General features: G+C 44.3%; 1 protein-coding gene and 1 long non-coding RNA gene across 3 annotated transcripts in view; one reads left to right on the top strand and one right to left on the bottom strand.

The window, feature by feature from the left end:
* Positions 1–22,025, bottom strand: part of ZNF827 (zinc finger protein 827) — a 183,746-nt gene that overhangs the window by 93,033 nt on the left and 68,688 nt on the right. For both annotated transcript variants that reach the window (XM_056562852.1, XM_056562851.1), the window contains exon 3: positions 1,325–1,497. In XM_056562852.1, coding sequence (XP_056418827.1) covers positions 1,325–1,497 — 173 coding nt within the window. The remainder of the gene's footprint in view (positions 1–1,324; positions 1,498–22,025) is intronic.
* The window catches only part of LOC130359438 (uncharacterized), a 32,891-nt gene that overhangs the window by 2,122 nt on the left and 8,744 nt on the right, over positions 1–22,025 (top strand). The window contains exon 2 of the long non-coding RNA XR_008890170.1: positions 1,343–1,530. This is a non-coding gene — a long non-coding RNA (uncharacterized LOC130359438). The remainder of the gene's footprint in view (positions 1–1,342; positions 1,531–22,025) is intronic.

The raw sequence follows: 22,025 nt of genomic DNA, 5'->3' as shown, positions 1-22,025 counted from the left end.
AGGGGGAACCCTGTGAGGGAGATTTGTCAAAACCTGTCCAGAGGAAATGTTGCTGAGTTGCCCATAGCAACCAATCAGATCGCTTCTTCCATTTTTCAGAGGCCTTTTAAAAAAAATGAAAGAAGTGATCTGATTGGTTGCTATGGGCAACTCAGCCACTTTTCCTCTGGACAGGTTTTGATAAATCTCCCCCTGTGTGTTTTTTTATCTTTATTTTTTTTATATATTTAAATATTAATGCAAAATAAAAAAAAATTAAAAAAAACATAGGGTTCCCCCTATTTTCATTCTCAGCCAGATACCAACCAAGCAGCAACATCCTGACGTTACCAGGGTGGGCGAGGATCATTGTTACTGGCACTCCCCAGCCTAAATAACGCCAGCCTGTTACCGCCTAGGCCCAGGAGCGCCATTTTTGATGCTCCGGGCCTGTTGGTACCAGCTCTTCCCAACACCCCTGTGGTGGTGGGTACCGGGGTAATAATTGGAGGTTATCGCTAGCTGTTTTTGTGGCTAACGCTAACACGGCTTCCACTACTAAGCCTGTCAAGTAAATAAAAATTTAAAAAAACAACACGTTTAAAAAAAAATTATTCCAAAGAAAGACTCCCCTACAAGCCCTCGTTAAGCTATTAACATTAAACCAAAAAAACACTGGTCACCGTACTCCTCTGAATCTAAAGTAATCCACAGGATACACGGATCTGAAATGAGAAGTAAAAAACAAACAAACAAAAAATGGGTTAGTACATTTAGGGGGAAAATAGTGGTAAAATATATGTAGTAAACACACAAATATATATATTGCACATTTTTTTTCAAAGCTGCAAAGTGGTGTTCTGAAGTTATTTATTGGTTTTTGCTCATGTGTGCTAAAAAAATTTTTTTTTTGCTTATGTCAGCCAAATTTATCAACCCCCTGTGATAGTATAATAAATGTGTCATACATAAGCAAAACTAAAGCAAAAAGAAATAAATGCCTACAGAACTCGCTTACCAAAGCAACGATGATAATTGTCCCCGAATATGCTTTGACTGGTGAACAGAATTTGAAAGAAAAGAAATGAAAAGCCTAAAAAATGTTGCTTGAAGAAAACAGGTTAATACACAGCCTGATGTCAGTGCAGACAAACTGGCAGCAAACAGTTTTAACAATGTGAAGCATCTACTTGCAATAACAAGGTAGGGTACACAGATAAAATAAACCTTTCACAGTTGCAAGGCAATCATTGTACGCTTGCAATTTCATATCAAAGTCATTCTGTATTGCTAGCACAAAGCCATCTTTAGTTTTCTATGTAAGTGTATCAAAACATAACCTTACCTTCATGTGTGATTTCAGATTGTCCTTGCGGGCACAGCGAAATGGACAAAGTGGACACTGATGGCTTTTTAAACCTGTGTGAATCACCATGTGCCTTTTCCAATAACTTTTCCGTTTTATTACTAGTCCACAGATGGGGCATTGGAAAGGCTTTCCAACTTCTTCTTCCGGAGCTTTCACAAGAGAAACCAAGAAAGTTATTCTAAGTATGTTGCCATATAACAAGGCTATATTGAATCTGTGTTAAAGGGGTACTCCACTGAAAAACATTTTTTTTTTTTTGTATTTTTAAATCAACTGGTGCCAGAAAGTTAAACAGGTTTGTAAATTACTTTTATTTAAAAATCTTAATCCTTCCAGTTAGGGCTGGGCGGTATACCGGTTCATACCGAATACTGAAATTCCCCTTGGGAATGGATGAATTATCAGCCCAGCGCTGCGCTGTCCCCACATCGGGGAACTAATCATATGTGACCTTCCAGCGCTGTTCTGCTCCCTCCCCCCCCCCCCCCCAAATCATGCTACCCGCCAGCGCTGCTCTGTTCCCCCCCAATAAATTATCAGCCCAGCGGGGTGCTACTCACATATGTCACCCGCAAGCACTGCCCTCCTCCTCTTTGTTGGGGGCCGCTGGCGCTGGAACTCTATACTGTACGGCAGTGGTCTCCAACCTGCGGCCCTCAAGCTGTTGCAAAACTACAACTCCCAGCATGCCCGGACAGCCGTTGGCTGCCGGGGCATGCTGAGAGTTGAAGTTTTGCAACAGCTGGAAGGCTGCAGGTTGGAGACCACCGCTGTACGCTGTATCCATATGCCCGGGCTGCAAAAGATAAAGAAAATAAACTTTAACTTCCCTACGTCGGCCTTACGCTGGGGACGGGAACATCGGACAGCCTATCACCGGCCGCAGCGATGTCCCACCCCGGCCAGTGATAGGTTAAACACACAGTCATGTAAGAAGCCGACAGAGCTCCTTACATGACAGTGGGCTCAGCCTATCACTGGCCGGGGCGGGACATCGCTGCGGCCGGTGATAGGCTGACGGCTGTCCGACGTTCCCGTGCAAAACTACAACTCCCAGCATGCCCGGAAAGCCGTTGGCTGTCCGGGCATGCTGGGAGTTGTAGTTTTGCAACAGCTGGAGGGCCGCAGGTTGGAGACCACTGGCGTACAGTATAGAGTTCCAGCGCCAGCGGCCCACAACAAAGAGGGGGAGGGCAGTGCTTGCGGGTGACATATGTGAGTAGTACCCCGCTGGGCTGATAATTTATTGGGGGGGAGCAAAACAGCGCTGGCGGGTAACATGATTTGGGGGGGAGGGAGCAGAACAGCGCTGGTGGGTCACATGATTTGGGGGGGGGGGGGGGTGAAAAAATTCCGTTATATACCGTGGAACCGCCATGAGTTAAATAAAAATACCATGATACACATATTTGGTCATACCGCCCAGCTCTACTTCCAGCACTTTTCAGCTGCTGTATGCTTCAGAGGAAGTTCTTTTCTTGTTGAATTTCTTTTCTGTCTGACCACAGTGCTCTCTGCTGACACCTCTGTCCAAAAGACTCCCAAAAGATCAAGATTCAAAATCAAGATGTTCATCTTAGGTCATATTGCCAGCATATTGCCAGCTCTACTGGTTAGAAATAAAAGGGGCAGGAGATGGCAACTGAACCTGCCAGCATATAGGGCCCTGAGCCTAAAAATAATAATATTGCTGACATTAATAAGATAACTATCATGATGCAAATGTTAGTGCTTTATAAGCTTATATACTGTATACTGCCAGGTGGGAGTGGCTGCACAAACCTACATTCCCAAGGTAAACTCTAATACTAGTGGTCTTCACACGGATCACTAACTGCTCACTCTCGTTGGGAGGGTAGTGTGTCCTCAAGTAACCGCACAACACAGTAGTGAGCAGTCTGAGGTTTTCAAATGTTCTGATAAATAATTCATATACAAGAACATTTTATTTGCAACTTTTAAATATATTTTATACACTGGCTAGAAGCTGCAGCAGAGATTGCACTAACACATCTGTGACAAACTACACAAAAATGAAACCCTGGTGTATTTGTATTCTATATTAAGTACCACCATATTGGTATAGAAACAAGGACTATCATTCTGATGATAATGTTTTCTCTATATCTTATAAACATGATCCAAGTAGTGAAGATCCCCAGGGCTCCAGTTCACGTGGTAAAAATGGTATGTTAGAGCGCTCACTCCTGTAGGTTGGCTTCGCTGGGATCGTGGCGGTATATAGGTAGCCGGACACGGTCAGGTTTAAGAATAATAACTGGATTTTATTTAGGTAGATCACAGATAACGCGTTGCGAGGGGTGGGACCCCCTCTTCGTCAGATCCAATTCCAACCATTGGATCTGACGAAGAGGGGGTCCCACCCTTCGAAACGCGTTATCTGTGATCTACCTAAATAAAATCCAGTTATTATTCTTAAACCTGACCGTGTTCGGCTACCTATATACCGCCACGATCCCAGCGAAGCCAACCTACAGGAGTGAGCGCTCTAACATACCATTTTTACCACGTGAACCGGAGCCCCGGGGATCTTCACTACTTACATCTTCCAGACGTCCAGGAATCCTAGGACGCCACGGTGTGGGCTGCACCCCCTGATTCAACGACTCCCATTGAAACGGGATACAAGTGTTATATGGTGTTGTGCTCAATGCACAACATCAGAAGGTGAGCAAGTTTCTTCACCTCTGTTCTTCTTTATTTTTGAATTACATTTACGACACATTGTTGCGCTTCACTTTTGTGTTTCCAAATTTTTTTTCACATATCGAGCATCCTTATAAAGATGATCGGAATTAATGATTACATCATCATAGTTACTTATGTATACTCCAGTATATGTATTTAAATGCACACCTACCTAAATAAATAAGCTATTTTAAAAAGCTAAGCCTACTTTGCCGAGGCCCGCACTATCCTAGACTTGGTATACAAAGACCTGATTACGGTCCTGACCTTTGCAGGGGCACGCACTATACTTTTGCCCAAGCCAAACAAAGACCAAATGCTACCTCAGTCCTATCAGCTGATCCCACTTCTTATTCATGACTACATTAGTCTCAAACGTGGCGGCTCCAGAATATTCTAGGTTGAAAATACGGTACTCTTTTGTGATTGTGGGTGCACAGGTAGGATCCCAATCCTTTTTACATCCTATAAAAGAAAACTTGGCATTCTACTTGTGGTAGAAATAAGTATAGATTTTTATTAGCAATCAAAAATTAATTAAATTAATTTACAGACACATGTGACTGTTAGTCGCCATTCTACATACACTTTGCGTACAATACCCGACCATTTTTCCTTGACATTTTATCTCCTCCACAGCAATCGGGTGTGAAGAAGGTCAAGTTATATTAAAACGTCGCTTAATTTTTGATTGCTAATAAAAATCCATACTTATTCCCACCACAGGTGGAGTGCCAAGATTTCATTTATATATCCTGACCACTCTACCCAATGCTCTTTTAAAAGCCCAAATGGGTTTTAGGCTAGGACTCCACTGAGATTTTTGCCCTGCGATTTTTGTGGCATAAAAATGCCAGAAAAACTTCCAGTTTTTCCCAGCGTTTTTCTTCTAGCGTTTTTACCTTTGTGTGGAATTTGCCGTTTTTGGCCCCTTTGGCGTTTTTTTTCTTCAAAATAGTTGGGTACCAAAAAAAAAAGGATGCAGTAGGGATGTTAAAATGTATTTAACTAAATGTTTATTTTTTTATAACAACATTTTTATAAATTGTGTGTTTAACTTTTTTATTTTTATGTAGTACTACCACTCCCAGCACATGTTCCATGCTGGGAGTAGTAGTACATGTACTATAGACATATCGCCCCGGGTGCCGGACGATCGCATCGGGTGTCAGACTATTATATAGCAGAGATGTCGCTCTATACAGCGCTCGCACCTCTGCTCTGTACTCTGAGTGATGTTCTATTCACATCACTCATCCATATTTTCCGCCCAGAGCTGTGATTGGCCGGATGGTTGCAGCCAATCACAGCTCTGAGGAAAATATGAATGAATGAGTGGCCGGAGTATAGTGCAGAGCAGGGATGCGAGCGCTGTATACAGCCGCTCCATCTCTGCTATAGACAGGACGATCACAGCGGGTGTCAGTAGTGACACCCGCTGTGATGTGTCCTTAACTGCAGGTACTACTACTCCCAATATGGAGAACACTCTGCTCCATGCTGGGAGCTGTAGTACCTGCATTAATAGACAGATCGCAGCAAGTGTAATTTCTGACACCCGCTGCGATCTGTCTATTAATGCAGGTACTACAGCTCCCAGCATGGAGAAGAGTGTACTCCATGTTGGGAGTAGTAGTAGTAGGAAAGATCACAGCGGGCATCACTCCTGACACCCGCTGTGATCCTCCGGTATAATGTATGGATGCGGCCGGCGCTCTCCTATGGTCCCCTGCACGCTGTATATAAATAAATATATATATATATATATATATATATATATATATATATATATATATATATACACACACACACACACACACATTCTGATTTCTCACAGAGAGCTATGATTGGCTGGAACCATCTGGCCAATTACAGCTCTCTGCGGGAAATATGAATATGTGTATATATACGGCAGTGCAGGGGACCATAGAAGAGCTGCCGCAGCATCTATACATTATACAGGAGGATCGCAACAGGCGATCTGTCAATTAGTACAGGTACTGCTACTCCCATCATGGAACAGTGTGTTCCATGCTGGGAGTAGTAGTACTACCTAAAAAATGTAAAAAAAATAAAGTGAAAAACACACACACACACACACTACATTTTTATTATTGTCGGCTACATTTTTAGTGCTTTACCCGCCCACATAAATTGATCCCTGTTTAAAAATTTATAAACATTTCGTAATAAAAAATATAAATTTCGTTAGATACAATTTTTTCCATCACTACTCTATCTTTTTTATTAATTTTTTTATGGTACCCTACGAAATTTTAATAAAAAATGTATCTCCATAATTTTTTGGGATCGCTAAAGTCCAAAAAAGAATAAAAACCGCCTGCAAAAACACAAAATTTAAAACCAACATGGCGTTTTTGCTCTCCCATAGATTTCTATGGGAGGAAAACGCCACGATTTCAGGGCAAAAAACGCCAAACTAGGTTTTGTCGGGCGTTTTGAAAATCCAGCCTCTGAGCCAGAAATTGCTGAAAAGTGCCAAAAGGATAAAAAAAATGCCAAACTTTGACGCATATTGCTATGGTTATCTCACAATACTTCCTAATATGTTTATATTTGCTCTTGGCTTCACGTTATGCCTAACTTTACTGAGGTTTTGTGTTATTTTCCTAACCGGATTTATCCTCGGCCTCCCAAGGCCATTGAGTATGTTGTACACTGTTATTTCATGTACTGCCATGTACCTGCCAAACTGAAAAACGCCAAGTGAATCTGGCATTTTGCAGTTTACTAATGACTTGCAACTAACATCTGGACGCGGTGTTTTTTCACTGAAAAAACACTGTGCGAGGAAATTGGCATTTTTTACGGCGTTTTTGCAAAAAAAACCTCAGTGGAGTTCCAGCCTTATACAGAATTGCTGCTATGTCAAAAACATTAGGAAAGCTGTGGCAGCCACAGTAACTGCACTAGACAAATTAAATGGGTACTCCGGTGGAAAACCTTTTTTTATTTTTTTTTATCAACTGGTGCCAGAAAGTTAAACAGTCAAACATTTGATAAAGGTCGCAAGACCAGAAACGTCGTCATGCATGTTTCAGCGTTTCTGTTTTTATGGACTGCCGTTTGAGTGCTTTTACTGATGTCTGATCGTGAAATAAAGTGAAGTTCTTTTACCGCTGGCTACTTGCTGTTTTCTACATTGCGTTGGAGATTTGCCGTGCGGACGGGTCGTGGGAGCTGACTTCTCTAGCTTGCTACTAGATTTGTAAATTACTTCTATTAAAAAATCTTAATCCTTCCAGTACTTATTAGCTGCTGCTACAAAGGAAATTATTTTCTTTTATGAACACAGAGCTCTTTACTGACATCACGAGCACAGTTCTGACATCTCTGTCCCTTTTAGGAACTGCCCAGAGCAGCATATGTTTGCTATGGGGATTTTCTCCTACTCTGGACAGTTCTTAAAATGGACAGAGGTGTCAGCAGAGAGCACTGTGCTTGTGATGTCAGCAGAGAGCTCTCTGTTGCAAAAAGAAAAGAATTTCCTCTGTAGTAGTCAGCAGCTAATAAGTACTGGAAGGATTAAGATTTTTTAATAGAAGTAATTTACAAATCTAACTTTCTGTCACCAGTTGATTTAAAAAAAAGTTTTCCACTGGAGTACCCCTTTAAGGCCTCTGTCCATGATTCTTTGTTGTTTCCTTGAATAAAGTCTTCCTGGCCTTTCTGTATACAACTTTTTTGGACAGGAATTTTGGCAAAAAAGTCGGTGCGTCTTATACGGAGAATACACCCCTATCGCGGCGGTCCCTGCGGCCATCAACGGCCGGGACCCGCGGCTAATACAGGACATCACCGATCGCGGTGATGCCCTGTATTAACCCTTCAGACGCGGCGATCAAAGCTGACCGCCGCGTCTGAAGGGAAAGTGACACTAACCCGGCTGTTCAGTCGGGCTGTTCGGGACAGCCGCCATTTCACCGCGGTGGTCCCGAACAGCCCGAATGAATAGCCGGGTTAGTGCTTACAGGACACCGGGAGGGACCTTACCTGCCTCCTCGGTGTCTTCTCCGTTCAGGGATCCCCTGTATGGCCGGCGCTCTCCTTCCTCATCATCACGTCGTCGCGTACGTGCGTCGGCGTGCGTAACAACGTGATGGCGGCGACGGAGAGCGAGGATACCCGGCCGGCAGCAGAGACGTTCCAGAACGACGGGGACGCGGCGACAGCAATGGAGTGACATCCAGGGCAGCGGTGACGGGTCCGGAGCGGCGGGGACACGTGAGTATTACCTCCTATGCAGTGGTCTTCAATCGGCGGACCTCCAGATGTTGCAAAACTACAACTCCCAGCATGCCCGGACAACCAACGGCTGTCTGGACATGCTGGGAGTTGTAGTTTTGCAACATCTGGAGGTCCGCAGGTTGAAGACCACTAGTGGGTTCAAAATCAATATTTTTTTAGATTTTGCACCTATAAATTGGGTGCGTCTTATACGCCGGTGCGTCCTATAGGGCGAAAAATACGGTAGTTCACTTCCAATTATCCATTGACTCCTAATTGAGGGTTTCCCTCTATACTCCAGCATCGCCATAGGCACTAAAGTCTCCAAAACCAACAGCAGCTTTTGTGGATGACATTCTCCACATGATTTCTATGCGTAGCGGAGCGTGACGTCACATGGCCGTGATGTGACAATGCTCAGGCCCCCATGATCGCCAGTAATCAGACCAGGAGCGAACGTGCTCTGGGGGACTGATTCTAACGGGGTGCTGCGTGCAAGATCACGGGGGTCCCCAGCGGCAGGACCCCCGCAATCAGGCATCTTATCCACTATACTTTGGATAGTGAATAAGGTGTCTTAGCGCCGGGGTACCCCTTTAATTGCCCGGAAAAGTATGACAACATTTGGATGCTATGGTTTGTATTGGAAGCCTCGCTGGATGATAGCCGTCCGGTTGCATTGGCAGAGGAAATAGTTGTAGTTGTAATCCGGTTCTCTTCTCTGGGGATCGGAGGAGGGCACAGGAGTGTTTTTTTTTGTTGTATTTGTGCAAGTGCATCATCCTCTGTGTTACGGGCACAGTTGGTAACTAGTAAAAAGAATGGTGCAGCTCACAATTATTCACTAGCCGAGGTTAATGGGCAAAAACTTATACCCAAGGTGTACTATAATGTGTATCAAAAAAGAGAGCGAGATATCCCAACCTCAAGAATAGTGAGAAATAGTATAATATTTAACAATGTTTGACTAAGACCGTGCGTCAAATAATATTTTTGTAAAAAATTATATATATAATAAATAAAAAATTCCCTCACAGGGCCCTTGTGGGAGGAACATTATATAAAATACACATACAGTAGCATATATAATCATACAGAATATGTGGACAGTTGTTGATGTATAGCCATCTGATAGTCCGGCAATATTCAGGCAATGTTCAACAAAATTCATATATTGGTAATGCAATGTGTTACACAATATTACCAGCTATCGCTATAGATGCTGTCTCCTTTCGTTGTGGAACACAGGCTGACCTTCATGCGCTTGCGGACACTGAGTGCAGCTGGTCCAGACTGCACTGGACCCGGTGGATGTTGCACAGAGACTCAGAGGGTGCGTGTATGCTCACGGATGGCAATTCCTCATGGTGTCAGCGTCTGACGTCAGAACAGAATGGAAGCAGTAAGTGTAGCACAGGAACGGCAGATGGAGCACAGGAGCAGAAGGTGGAACACAGGACTGGCAGGTGGGTCTCTGGAACGGCAGATGGATCTCAGAAGCGAGTGGATGGATCACAATGGTGGATCACAAAGATAACAGATGGATCACGAGCAGCAGCAGATACATTTTGTGTTCGGGGCTTCAAACTCGTGCTCGTGGTTACAGCAATACATATGTACCTGTATGAAAACATTACACTAAACCCAACGGTCAGATTTAGGCCCAATGACCGCGACGGTGGGCACGCCTATAGTGGGCATGCCCTGTAATGGATAATTTGAAAAAGAGGGAGGGCTGGGAGGGGTCCGCAAAATGTCACGTACGCCACTCCCGTAGGAGCAGGGGCATTATATACCCCCGCCCCTAACCACAACTACTAGATGTCCCACCTGAACGCGTGGGGGGCAGAAGCTCTCGCCCCTCACACTAATTCTGGGCTTCAAACTCGTGCTCGTGGTAACAGCAATACATACGTATCTGTATGAAAACATTACACTAAACCTAACGGTCAGATTTGTGCCCAATGACCACGACGGAGGGCATGCCTATAGTGGGCAAAAATGACCTTGTGGAACCATGTCTCCTGTAATCAAACTACCCTCGAGTAAGCAACTTGCCCGACTAAAGCCTACCTTCAACTGACAAGCTACCCACTCAGTGATTTCAGGAGTGAGGTCCCGCTGCGACTTACCTCTGCTTTCATCTGCATCATGCCTGTAGAATTGACTGGACCCTGCGCAACCAACACACCCATAGACACAAGAGTTCTGAACGCAAACCATCATGCCTGTAGACTAAACACATCCCGCGTACCATCGTGACCATGGACGTGTCAGATCCTGCGCAACCTTTGTGGCTACGGACCTGAGGCTCTTATTTTATGTATTAATTATGTTCCCGTTCTTGCCACCACCTGCGTGTCCCGAAAAACCCTGTGAAAAATGTCAATAACTTTGCAATGTATCCTCCTGCAGGCGTGGCAGGAATTAAACCTATACAACCGCCTATGTATCGTGATGTAGTTGTATTTGTCAGTGATACCAATTGCGCAGTGCCTTCCCCTGCAACATGGCAGGTATAATGGTTATACCACAACCCGTGAAGCGTGATATTGTTGCTCTGAAGACATGTCAGTAGCAACGATTAAGTGGTGCGCCCCTTGCAGACGTGGCAGGTATGCCGGTTGTGTAACAGCCTATGAATCGAGAGGTTATTGTTCTGAAGACGTGTCAGTAACAATAACCTGCGTGCCGCCTCCCCCTGCAGACATGGCAGGCATAACGGGTAAACAGGCCACCTATGTGTCGAAACTTTATCGCTCTGAAGACGTGTCAGTAACCATAACCTGCGTGGTGTCTCCCCCTGCGGACGTGGCAGGCATCCTGGGTAAAACCACCACCTATGTGTCGCAATGTTACCGCTCTGAAGATGTGTCAGTAACAACAACCAGCGCGGAGACTCCCCCTGCCGACGTGGCAGGTATCATGGGTGTGTAACAGCCTATGAATCGAGATGTTATCGCTCTGAAGACGTGTCAGTGACCATAACCTGCGTGGTGTCTCCCCCTGCGGACGTGGCAGGCATACTGGGTAAACCACCATCTATGTGTCGTAATGTTACTGACCTGTGAACAGTGCCTATGATCGTATGCCGTATAAACTCTATGAGTGTACGTGCAAGGTAAGCTGTGAACGTACTTGCAGTATGCACGTTATGAGTGTACGTGTGGAGCGTACGAGCGTACGTATGTATATATGTAGCAGGTAGAATTACAAGTCTATGGCCGTATGGGCTACTAGCGAATGACCATGGAACGTGATGAGCGTATGTGCAGAAACCATAACATTAAGTACGGTACACTAGTTTTGTAGATGGCCACCACCATCAAGAACAGTATCTTAGATGTCGCTATCTCTTATCAGTAACATTTTGAGGAGTACTTTTCAGCTGGAGTACCCCAACAATTTTCCCACCTAACCAAGGACGGACTGATCCACCGTAAACATGAAATTCAATACAGAGAAGGGCATACATCAGTTTACTACCATCTCCATAACATGACAATGGTCTCTATTGCTGCATACCGGCAGCTGTAGCTGACCGCGAAGCTCTGAGGTGACACTGCATCTGTGGTAACCAGATAGAAAAACATATGCCAGCTATAAGCGAGATACCCGTGGTCGGTATATGCTGGAGTCACCCAGCAGTGTCAGTAACTACGGACGCGTCACTATGTAGTGTAGTGTAGTGTAGTCACGTGAGGCATTGCAGCCAATCACGTTAGGGGGGCGTGTGTACTGGCTCGGCGATGCTCATCCTGCAGGTAAGGGAACAGCGAAACAAGAAGCTTACCCGCAAACCGATGGCCCCCTAGTTCTGGTACCACCCTAGCACCCCAGATTTTGCCGCCTGCCTGCTCGGCCTGCTACACTCCAGGATCCGGGCGGCAAAATCCGACCTTACTTCATAAGCTGTTTACCGACAGCGGGACCGGAACCGGCTGTGAGCAGCTACCCGAGCTCAGCAGGATTTTCGGCGGGAGATCCACAACGCACATCCTCACGTCACGTCTGCAAAATGTAACGTACGCCCCTCCCGTAGGAGCAGGGGCATTATATACCCCCGCCCCTAACCACAACTACTAGATGCCTCGCCTGAACGCGTGGGGGGGGGGGGGGGCGGGGGCGGAAGCTCCCGCCCCTCACACAAATTCAGCCAATAGGCTTCCCACATATATATATATTTTATTTTTATTTTTTTTTATTACATTTTGTATTATTTTGTATTTCTATTTTTATGTCTATTCATTATTATTTTTCATTTTTTTTTCACTATTTATTTCTTTTTTATTTTCTATCTTAATTTTATTTTCATTTGTATTTATATTTTCACTTTATCTTAGATTCATTTTTTTATTTATTTATTTATATTTCGATGATCATGAGAACAATTGTAATTTCTGCTAATACTATTAATTTCATTGTTATATTTTATGATGATTAGTATTATTTTTCATTTATATACATAAGTGTTGTATCATGCGATTAATTCGTATTATAGGTGTGAATTCAAGCCTATTGCTAAATGTGCATGAACAAATCATTTCCCATTCCTGTGATCCATAACCTAAATGGATGACATCCTCTTCACCTGTTCATTAAGACTGAACTGTGATATATACGATGAACTTTTCATTTACTAGCATAGCTACTGAGGAAGGGGTAGAATACTTTATGTCAAGTATCCTGAAACGCGTTTAGCTGAAAAAGACGCATTGCGGTTTTGTGGACTGCAAACCTATTAGTCTGAACAAGATTATGTAGTTCAAACAAGCTATATGGAAACCTATTTGGTGATACTAGAATTTACCTGCTGCTTCTCATGATCCATCTGTTATCTTTGTGATCCATCCACCCGCTTCAGAGATCCATTTACTGTTCCAGAGATCCATCTGCCGTTCCAGAGACCCATCTGCCGCTCCTGTGCTTCACTTACCGCTTCCATTCTGTGCTGACATCAGATGCTGACACCACAAGGAATTGCCATTCGTGAGAATACACGCACCCTCAGAGTTTCTGTGCGGGGCCAGCGCAGTCTGGACCAGCCGCACTCAGCGCCTGCAACGGCATGGAGGTCAGCCTGTGTTCCACAATGAAAGGAGATGGCATCTATAGCGATAGCTGGTAATTTTGTGTAACACAGTAGAGTGGCATAATTAACATATTGACATATAACTAGTATTGCATTACCAATATATTGCCAATATATTGCCGGACTATCAGATGGCTATACATCAACAACTGTCCACATATTCTGAATGATTATATATGCTACTGTATGTGTATTTTAAATAATATTCCTCCCACAAGGGCCCTGTGAGTCGAATTTTTTATTTATTATATATCATTTTTAATAAAAAATATTGTTATTTGAAGCATGGTCTTAGTCAAACATTATTAAATATTATACTATTTCTCACTATCCTTGAGGTTGGCCTATCTCTCTCTCTCTCTCTCTCTTTTTTGATACAGTTGGTAACTAGGCTGACTGAATGGCATTCAGCCGTTCTACTGCACGCTTACATATACTTATACCATGTTGCCTACATATATATATGCTTTTGCATGCCTTCCTCTGTAATGTATGTAACTGCCGTGAATTTGGACATTTGTGCAAGTTTTTGAATGAGGACTCGAAACACTGTTCTAACTGTTCTATGGTTGTTTATTTCTCACATGAAAACTACAAAATAAATACTTTTTAAATACATATATTAAAAAAAAAAAAAAAAAAGACTGGATGCTCAGTTAATTTTTTTCCTTATTTGCCATATTGTCTTAAAACAGTTTTTCCCACATGGTTACTGTGTTGTGATTTATTTATTTTTAAAAATGTTTAATAAAAAAAATAAAAATACTACAGAATGTTCAAAAGTGCAAACCACCAAGAGGCGGTAACCAAAATTCTACTCAGGTGGTACTACACCCCCTCAAAACTTTCCAAACTCTTTATGAACTGCTCTGCACAGTGCTGGAGGGGTTGTGAGTAGGAAGGAATCCTTTTGCACATTCTTTGGGAGGCAAAGTGTAGGCTCCATAATCTCCCCCTTGCTTGGCTCACAGGTAATTTTACAACCCTAACTAGCTCTACTGCTTGTGAACTAGGGATCGACCGATATCGTTTTTTTTAGAGCCGATACCGATAATCGGTGCAGGTTAGGGCCGATAGCCGATAACTTATACCGATATTCCGTTATAAGTTATCGGCTATTTAACCCCCTGCGACACCGCTGCAGATCATTGATTTAAAGCGGGCGCTTTAAATCAATGATCTGCAGTGGCTTTTGCGGGGCCATAGGCCGCCGCCACCACCCGCTTCTCTCCCCTACCTGCCAGGGTGCTCCGGGCCATCCATCCATCGTTCATGTAGTGTCCGGGGGCGTTCCGGGTGGAGGGTGGTCCGGTCCGGGCTGTCCTTCTTCTCCGGCGGTCATCTTCTCCTCTCCGGGCAGGCTCCGGCCTAGTACGCTGCATAGACGCCGCTGCGCAGTGACGCCCGTGCGCAGCGACGCACCTGACGTCACGGCGTAGCGGCGTCTATGCAGCGTACTAGGCCGGAGCCTGCCCGGAGTGGAGAAGAAGACCGTGGGAGAAGAAGGACAGCCCGGACCGGACCACCCTCCACCCGGAACACCCCCGGACACTACATGAAGGAAGGATGGCCTGGACCACCCCCATTACGGGTAAGTTTAATTTTTTTATTGACTCGGAGGGTGGGGGAGGGGCCCGACCGGTATAGCGGTATGGGAAAAAATCCAATCCGGTATACCGCCTAGCATCACGGTGGGGGGTGCGACACGGTGCGGCGGGTCGAGGGGGTGGCGGTCGCGGTGGGGGCGGTGCGGGGCATTATCGGCAAGATAATTGCCGATACCGATAATGCCCCAAATCGTGATTATCGGCCGATAATATCGGCCATACCGATAATCGGTCGATCCCTATTGTGAACCTTGACCAATTCCCCCACTCCCTCAGAACCGTCAGGCTAAGTTTCCACTTGTTTTTTTTTTATTGCAAAACGCAAAGAAAAACGCCAATTCTGCCGCATGGCGTTTTTTTGGTCAAAAAACGCTGCGGCCAGATGTTAGCTGTAAGTCAATGAGAAATCGCAAATTTCGAATTCCCCTCTGCGTTTTTTCACTTTGGCGTTTTTGTAATCCTTTTGGCGTTTTTTCCCTTTTTCTGCGCTTTTTTCTGCTCTTTGGCGTTTAAAAAAAAAAACGCTGTAGTTCCCTCAAACCGGCGTTTTTTGTCAAAATCGTGGCGTTTTGCTCCAATAGAAGTCTATGGGAGTGAGAAAACGCCAAGAAAAACGCTATGTGGATTTTAACTTTGGTGTTTTTGCAGGCGGTTTTTAATCTTTTTTGGACTTTAGCGATCCAAAAAAGTGATGTAGATATATGAATTTCTGTTGACATCAGTGGCCGGAGTATAGTGCAGAGAGGCGAGCGATGTATAGACCCCTCGCTTCTCTGCTATATTATGGACGATATATGTCTATAGTACAGGTACTATCACTCCCAGCATGGAACAGCCTGTTCCATGCTGGGAGTAGTAGTACTACATAAAAAAATGTTAAAAAAAAAAAAAAAAAAAAAAGGGAAACACACTTTATTAAAAAAAATAATAAAAATTGGGTTATAAAATATATACATTGCGTTTAATAAAAAATATTCCATCACTGCTGCATCCTTTTTTTTTTTTTTTTTTGGTACCCAAGAAATTTTGGGTACCAAAAAAAAAAAAAAAAACGCCAAGGTGCAATTTCCACACAAATATAAAAAAAAAAAAACGCCGGAAAAAACGCCAGAAAAAACGCATGAAAAAAGTCACTTGCACTGGCGATTTTTCAGGCGTTTTTTTAATCCCTAAAAACGCAGTGCAAAAAACCAAAGTGGAGACTTAGCCTCATAAATTTCTTAATTATAGCAACTAAACTAATCATTACACAGCATTGGAAAAGGATCAGTTGGCTAGCCAGTGAACAGCCAGGAGAGTTGGCTAGCCAGGAGAGTTGGCTAGCCAGTGAACATTATGGCATGGTAAGCCTTTGATTTACTTGTACAGATAATAAGTTATATCATGACACATAGTACATTTTTTAAAAGTATTTATTTATAACTTTTATGTTTTTGGCAACACAAAACAGAATTAAAAAACATACAGCCGGAGATAGACCCCACCACCACCCCCAGAAAAAGGAGTAAATGAGCCGCAGTACATCACCATTGAAGCACACACACACATTCCTGGAGTATCCCCCCCTTCTGTGATCAAGATAGATACAAGGAAAACCCACTCTTTCCGGGGGGACAACCGACTCTCCTATAAGAAGCCAGGGCATCCAGATTTTGTCAAATTTCTTAGGGCATTTACGACGAATGTACAACATCCTGTACAATGGTACATATTTGTTAACTAGGTTGAACCGCCGTGCAATGGAGGGAGTGGAGGTATCCTTCCAGGCCATAATCAGGACTTTCCTAGCACAGAACAATAGAAACCGAATAAGTAGGCGCCTATGGGAGCCAGAGGCTAAGTCATCAATAACACCCAACAGGCAGACAACAGGGGAAAACACATAGGGGAATTCCAAGTGGTCCGAAAAGAATTGTAGCACCTCCCTCCAGAAGGGTTCTACACAAGGACAGCTTCACATAGCATGGAGAAGAGAGCCCACATCCGCATGACATCGAAAACAAACATCTGAAGAAGAGACACCCATACAGGACAACCTAACTGAAGTGTAATATAAACGAAGGAGGAGTCGAACCTGAATAAGCAAATATCTAGCACTAACCACCGTGGGATAATAGGATTTATCAAATTCCTTCCATTGCTCAACTGTCAAACCAGACAAATCCACTGCCCACTTCGCAAAGGCCAACTCAAATGGATCAGGACACGCCGATTGCAGTAATGCATAAGCCTGCGTCAAAGGTTTAGTGAGGTCAGTGGTTCCCAGAAGCAACCCCACTTCAGGAAAGGCAGGGGTCACATCAAGAGAGCCAAACTGCGCCACCACCGCATGTCTCAACTGGAAGTACCTAAACTGGGCACTCCAAAGGAGATGAAAGTGGTCACACATTTTTTGGAATGAAGGGAAAGTAGAAAACTCCCCAAACAAGTGCATGGCAAACTTGACTCCATGAGCGCTCCAGAACCCGGCAGCCTCCAACTCCTGCAGGTGCTCAAGGTGAGGATTCCACCACAGGGATGCCCTGGAAGACATTACCGGTAGTTTAAAGCGTCTAGAAACCATCGACCACACCTCGGCCACCGTTCTTATAGGGGGCAACATCTCAGAAGTAGGGGTATATCTGTACAGGGAATTAGTAACTGTTTCATAAGAACCCATGAGAGCTCCCACTAGAGCAGTGGAAGCATTCGCCAGATCTAAGTCTAATATTTAAAGTGGGTGACCACCTGCAACCCATGGAACATGGCCCACCGACACAGACAGCGGCATCTAGGAAGACTTGGCCCAATTGACCCTGAGACCGGAAAAGGAACCAAAATCATCAAGGAAAGTGAATAGGGCCCCCATGGAATCATGGACATCTGCTAAGTAAATCAAAGTATCATCCGCATACATGGACAATTTTTCTTCCAAGGAACCTCTACAGACCCCATGAATATAGGTAGACGCCCGGATAGCTACTGCTAGAGGCTCAACTGCCTGGGCAAACAAAAAAGAAGACAGGAGGCATCCCTGCCTTGTCCCTTGTCCCCAGCTGAAAGGAGTCAGAAACCTCCAAGTTAGTGCGCACCCTAGCTCTAGGACTATCATAAAGATACTGTACCCACGACCGGTACCGAGGACCAAACTGAAGGGCCACCAACAACCCCCGCAAATACAACCATTCCACAGAATCAAAGGATTTATAGACATCCAGGCTAACAACATATCCCCCTGAGGCATCCCCTTCTGCAGCAGCTATGTTTAGGTATAGTCTTTGAACATTAATATCCGTAGCTGCTCTCCCAGGCATAAAACCAGTCTGGTCAGGATGGATGACAGCAGCTATAACCTTACGCAGCCGATTAGCCAAAACTTTAGCCAGAAGTTTGATATCTACATTAAGGAGAGAAATGGGCCTGTAAGAATCCGGCAGAGTCGGATACTTGCCTGATTTGTGAAGAACCACGATAAGGGCCTCTCTCATAGAGTCAGGGAGTCGAAACATAGTACATTTTATGTTACTACCACATATATCGTAAATGCTGTGGATTTTCCAAAATCTTTAAAAGAAAATCCACAAATCATGTGGATTTGTTCTAGCAGATCCAGCAGTGATTTTGCAACTGAATCCACAACACTGGATTTATAGAGCAATTTTCTTCCCCAATTAAGTCAATGGAGAAAATTCTCAAAAAATTTGATAATGATGCACACAAGCATAAAAAATGGACAGTTTCAAAGCCTATAAATTTCCCTCATGACTTGGAAAACATGTGCAGCAGTAATTGTAGGAGCACAATTCTTTAGAGCCTCTTATGCATTGTGCTGGTGAACTGGTAAAATGTGCTTAGTTAAGTATTTTTTTTATTATAACCATTGTGGGTAAAAAGCTGCTAGCACTCAAGATCATGAACCATTAAGAGAGTGTAACCTTCTCATTGGAATCCCAAATACACTGTGGCCTAGAGTTCATTTACGGTATCTTGCTATGTGTCTAGTGCTCATATTTAGCAAGGCACCCTTGTTACAGACACATCTAATCTCAACAAACACTTCACAAAGCACATGGACAAGCCGTACGCTATACAACTAAATAAAAGGCACAAGGGCACATGTAAGGAAAGGGGATATGTCACTTGGCGCCTTCACTGGAAAGGTTACCTCAACAAGAGGTGTTCTGTTCTGCATACTAAATAAGCATGTGTGTGTTTAAAAAGGTACTGTATTCCTATAAAATTACAATGTACGGTAGTTTAACTTAACGCTTGAACTTCAATGCAGCAGATACTACTGAGCATTAGATGGTGGCACACTAAGCTAATATCGTTCAAACACAATGTTATATGCTGAACAATCTTACATGTAGACCTGTCAAGTTACAGTTCAAGAGGTAAACGTTGGAAGGTACCAAAGTGCACCTTGGCTCTTCCCCTAAAAAACATAGGAGATTTAACAAAGCCAGTTCAGAGGAAAAGTGGAGCACTTGCCCATAGCAACCAATCAGAATAATTTTTTAAGAAATCTCTGAAGAAAAAAAAATAAAATAATCTGATTGGTTTCTATGGGCAACTGTTCAACTTTTCCTCTGAAGTGGTTTTGATAAATCTCCCCCAAATACATATAAACATTTTTGCCACTATTGTAATTAGGTTTTATATTGAAAGCCGAGATTATTACATTAGTTTTTACAATTTTTTACCAGCAAAAAATTGAGGAATGCAGTGGGTGACCACCACAAATCTTTTTAAGCTGGCCATATAAAAGCGGTCGGTCAAAAGCTTGTTCAGCTGACAGCCCTCTCTACAGATCTCCCAATCACATGTATGCCATGAATGTGCATGTGTTCTGAATGGGATGGGGAGAAGGCCACTGCCAGACTCCTCTGACATTGGCTAGATAAGATAAGGATCAGACAGCTGAAATCAAACATGCCTGTCAGGGAAGAGTCTGGAGGTTACCATACACATTAGGTTGTGGGGCAGTCCTGCCAACATTGGTAGGCTCAGACCACACACACACACACAATTGAGGATGTGAGTAGGGATGAGCGAATCGAATGTGATGAATCTAAATTCATTACAAATTTCAGGAAAAATGTGATTCGTAACAAATCCGAATATCGCCGCAATTTTATTAAACGAGTCACATCATTAAACTACATTTAGTGTGGTCTATTCTCCAGGGCATCTAAAATGGCGGATTCACATGTGAGGACATTGGGCAAGGGACTCTGGGAAGGCGGGTAGGCGGGATGACCCTGAATCACATGCAGCCTATCAGCAGCCAGCCACCCCTGTGATGTCACAGCCCTATATAAATCGGCAGCCATCTTACGGCCAGCCATTCCAGCATTTTATTTCAGAGAGAACATTTCATTGCAGGGAGAGATAGAGCAGTGTGTGTGTTGCACAGAAAAACAGCTTGACAGGAGCGATTCACCACAAGCCCAAATCACTGCAGAAAAGCACTGACAGGGAAGGGAGAGAGAAAGAGAAAGTACACTTTTGGGTGTAACACACAGAAACTCTACTGCTGCAGTGGCGTGTACAGCAACTCTAAAGCTTATAGGGGCCAGTTAGGCTGAGCACTAAAAGCCATTGTCACCTGCTATTAGTGTCTAATAATACTGTACTGGACTCTACTACACAGCAATTCTGTACTGCTGCAGTTGGCTGTACAACTCTAAAGCTAACAGGGGCCAGTTAGGCCAAGCACGAAAAGCCATTGTCACCTGATTACAGTGCCTAATACAGGTTGCGGAGCGTATTGTCCTCTCATTAGTGTAACCTGTGCGGTTTTTTTTTCCTGTAAAACTAATTTGGGTCTAGTTACTGTGAAAGGCCAGCCAAAGCTACACACTTGTTTTTGTAGTCTTATACAGTTTGTAGTAGAGTGCATAGTCCTCCATTTAATTTTAAACTGTACGTACACCTATGTGGTGTAATTTATATATTTTCCTGGTAAAACTAATTTGGGCCTAGTTACTGTGAAAGGCCAGCCAAAAGCTACACACTTGTTTCTGTGGTCCAATACAGTTTTAAGGGTAGTGGAGCGTATTGCCCTCCTCCCATAAGTATAACATATACACACTCAGCTGGTGTATAAGTACAGTATGTCAGGCAAAGAAGTGTCAGGAAGTGCACAGAGGAGTGGCAGAGACCTAAATTCATCAGGCAAAGGTCGCAGCAGACTAGGGGTGAGTGGCAGCATGAGTCGCAGCGAGAGGCCTTAGCTCCCGGTATCAGCTAGCGGTCGTGTCTCGACCAGCAACCCATCTGCTGTCATCGATTGGTTAACTCTGTCATCCACTTCATCACAAGTGACATCTAGCACGCCCAGTCAACAGTCGGCGGGTTCCTCAGACACAACCCTTAGTTGGCATGGCCCGGGAGCAGTACCTGTCATCCCATTGCCTCTATCCTATGCTGTTGCCTCCCCCACAGAAGTATCGTATGCTGTGGGTTCAGCTCCACTTTTTAGTGAGGACGATCTACTAGAGGACAGTCAGCAGCTACTGCCCAGCCAAGAAGTGGAGGAGACACCCACCTAGCGGAGGAAGCGGCAGTTAAGTAGTGATGAGGAGAGTGACGTGGGAGGTGGTGATGCGAGCGTTCAGGCTCCTGAAGCAGACACTGTTGAGGAACCTGAGGAGGACATCAGTGACGTGCAGACACAACTCGATGATGATGATGAAGCTGATCACACTTGGGAGCCGGGTGCAGAAGGGGCTTCATCATCATCATCAGAGGGTTGCAGGTTGTCTGTGAGGCAGCAGCTGAGCCAGCAAGGTGGTAGCATGGTTGGCAGTCAGCATGGTGGCAGAAGTGGGAAGTCTGGAGCCAAACGTGTCCGTGACCTGCTTTGCAGCAGCCTACCTTACCGGGAGGTAGCGGAACAGGGGTTCCTGGAGTCGGTGGCAGTAGCAGTCAATCAGTGCGGACTGTTGGGGGAAAATCAGCTACTCCGCGGTGTGGCAGTTTTTCATCAAGTATCCAGAGGATGTTAACCTGGCCACATGCACGATGTGTCAGCAAAAGG

This window comes from Hyla sarda, chromosome 1 (genome assembly GCF_029499605.1).
Source record: "Hyla sarda isolate aHylSar1 chromosome 1, aHylSar1.hap1, whole genome shotgun sequence".
In the NCBI taxonomy this organism is placed as follows: Eukaryota; Metazoa; Chordata; class Amphibia; order Anura; family Hylidae; genus Hyla; species Hyla sarda.
Note: the sequence above shows the minus strand (reverse complement) of the source record. Positions and strands in the feature narration are given on the sequence as shown.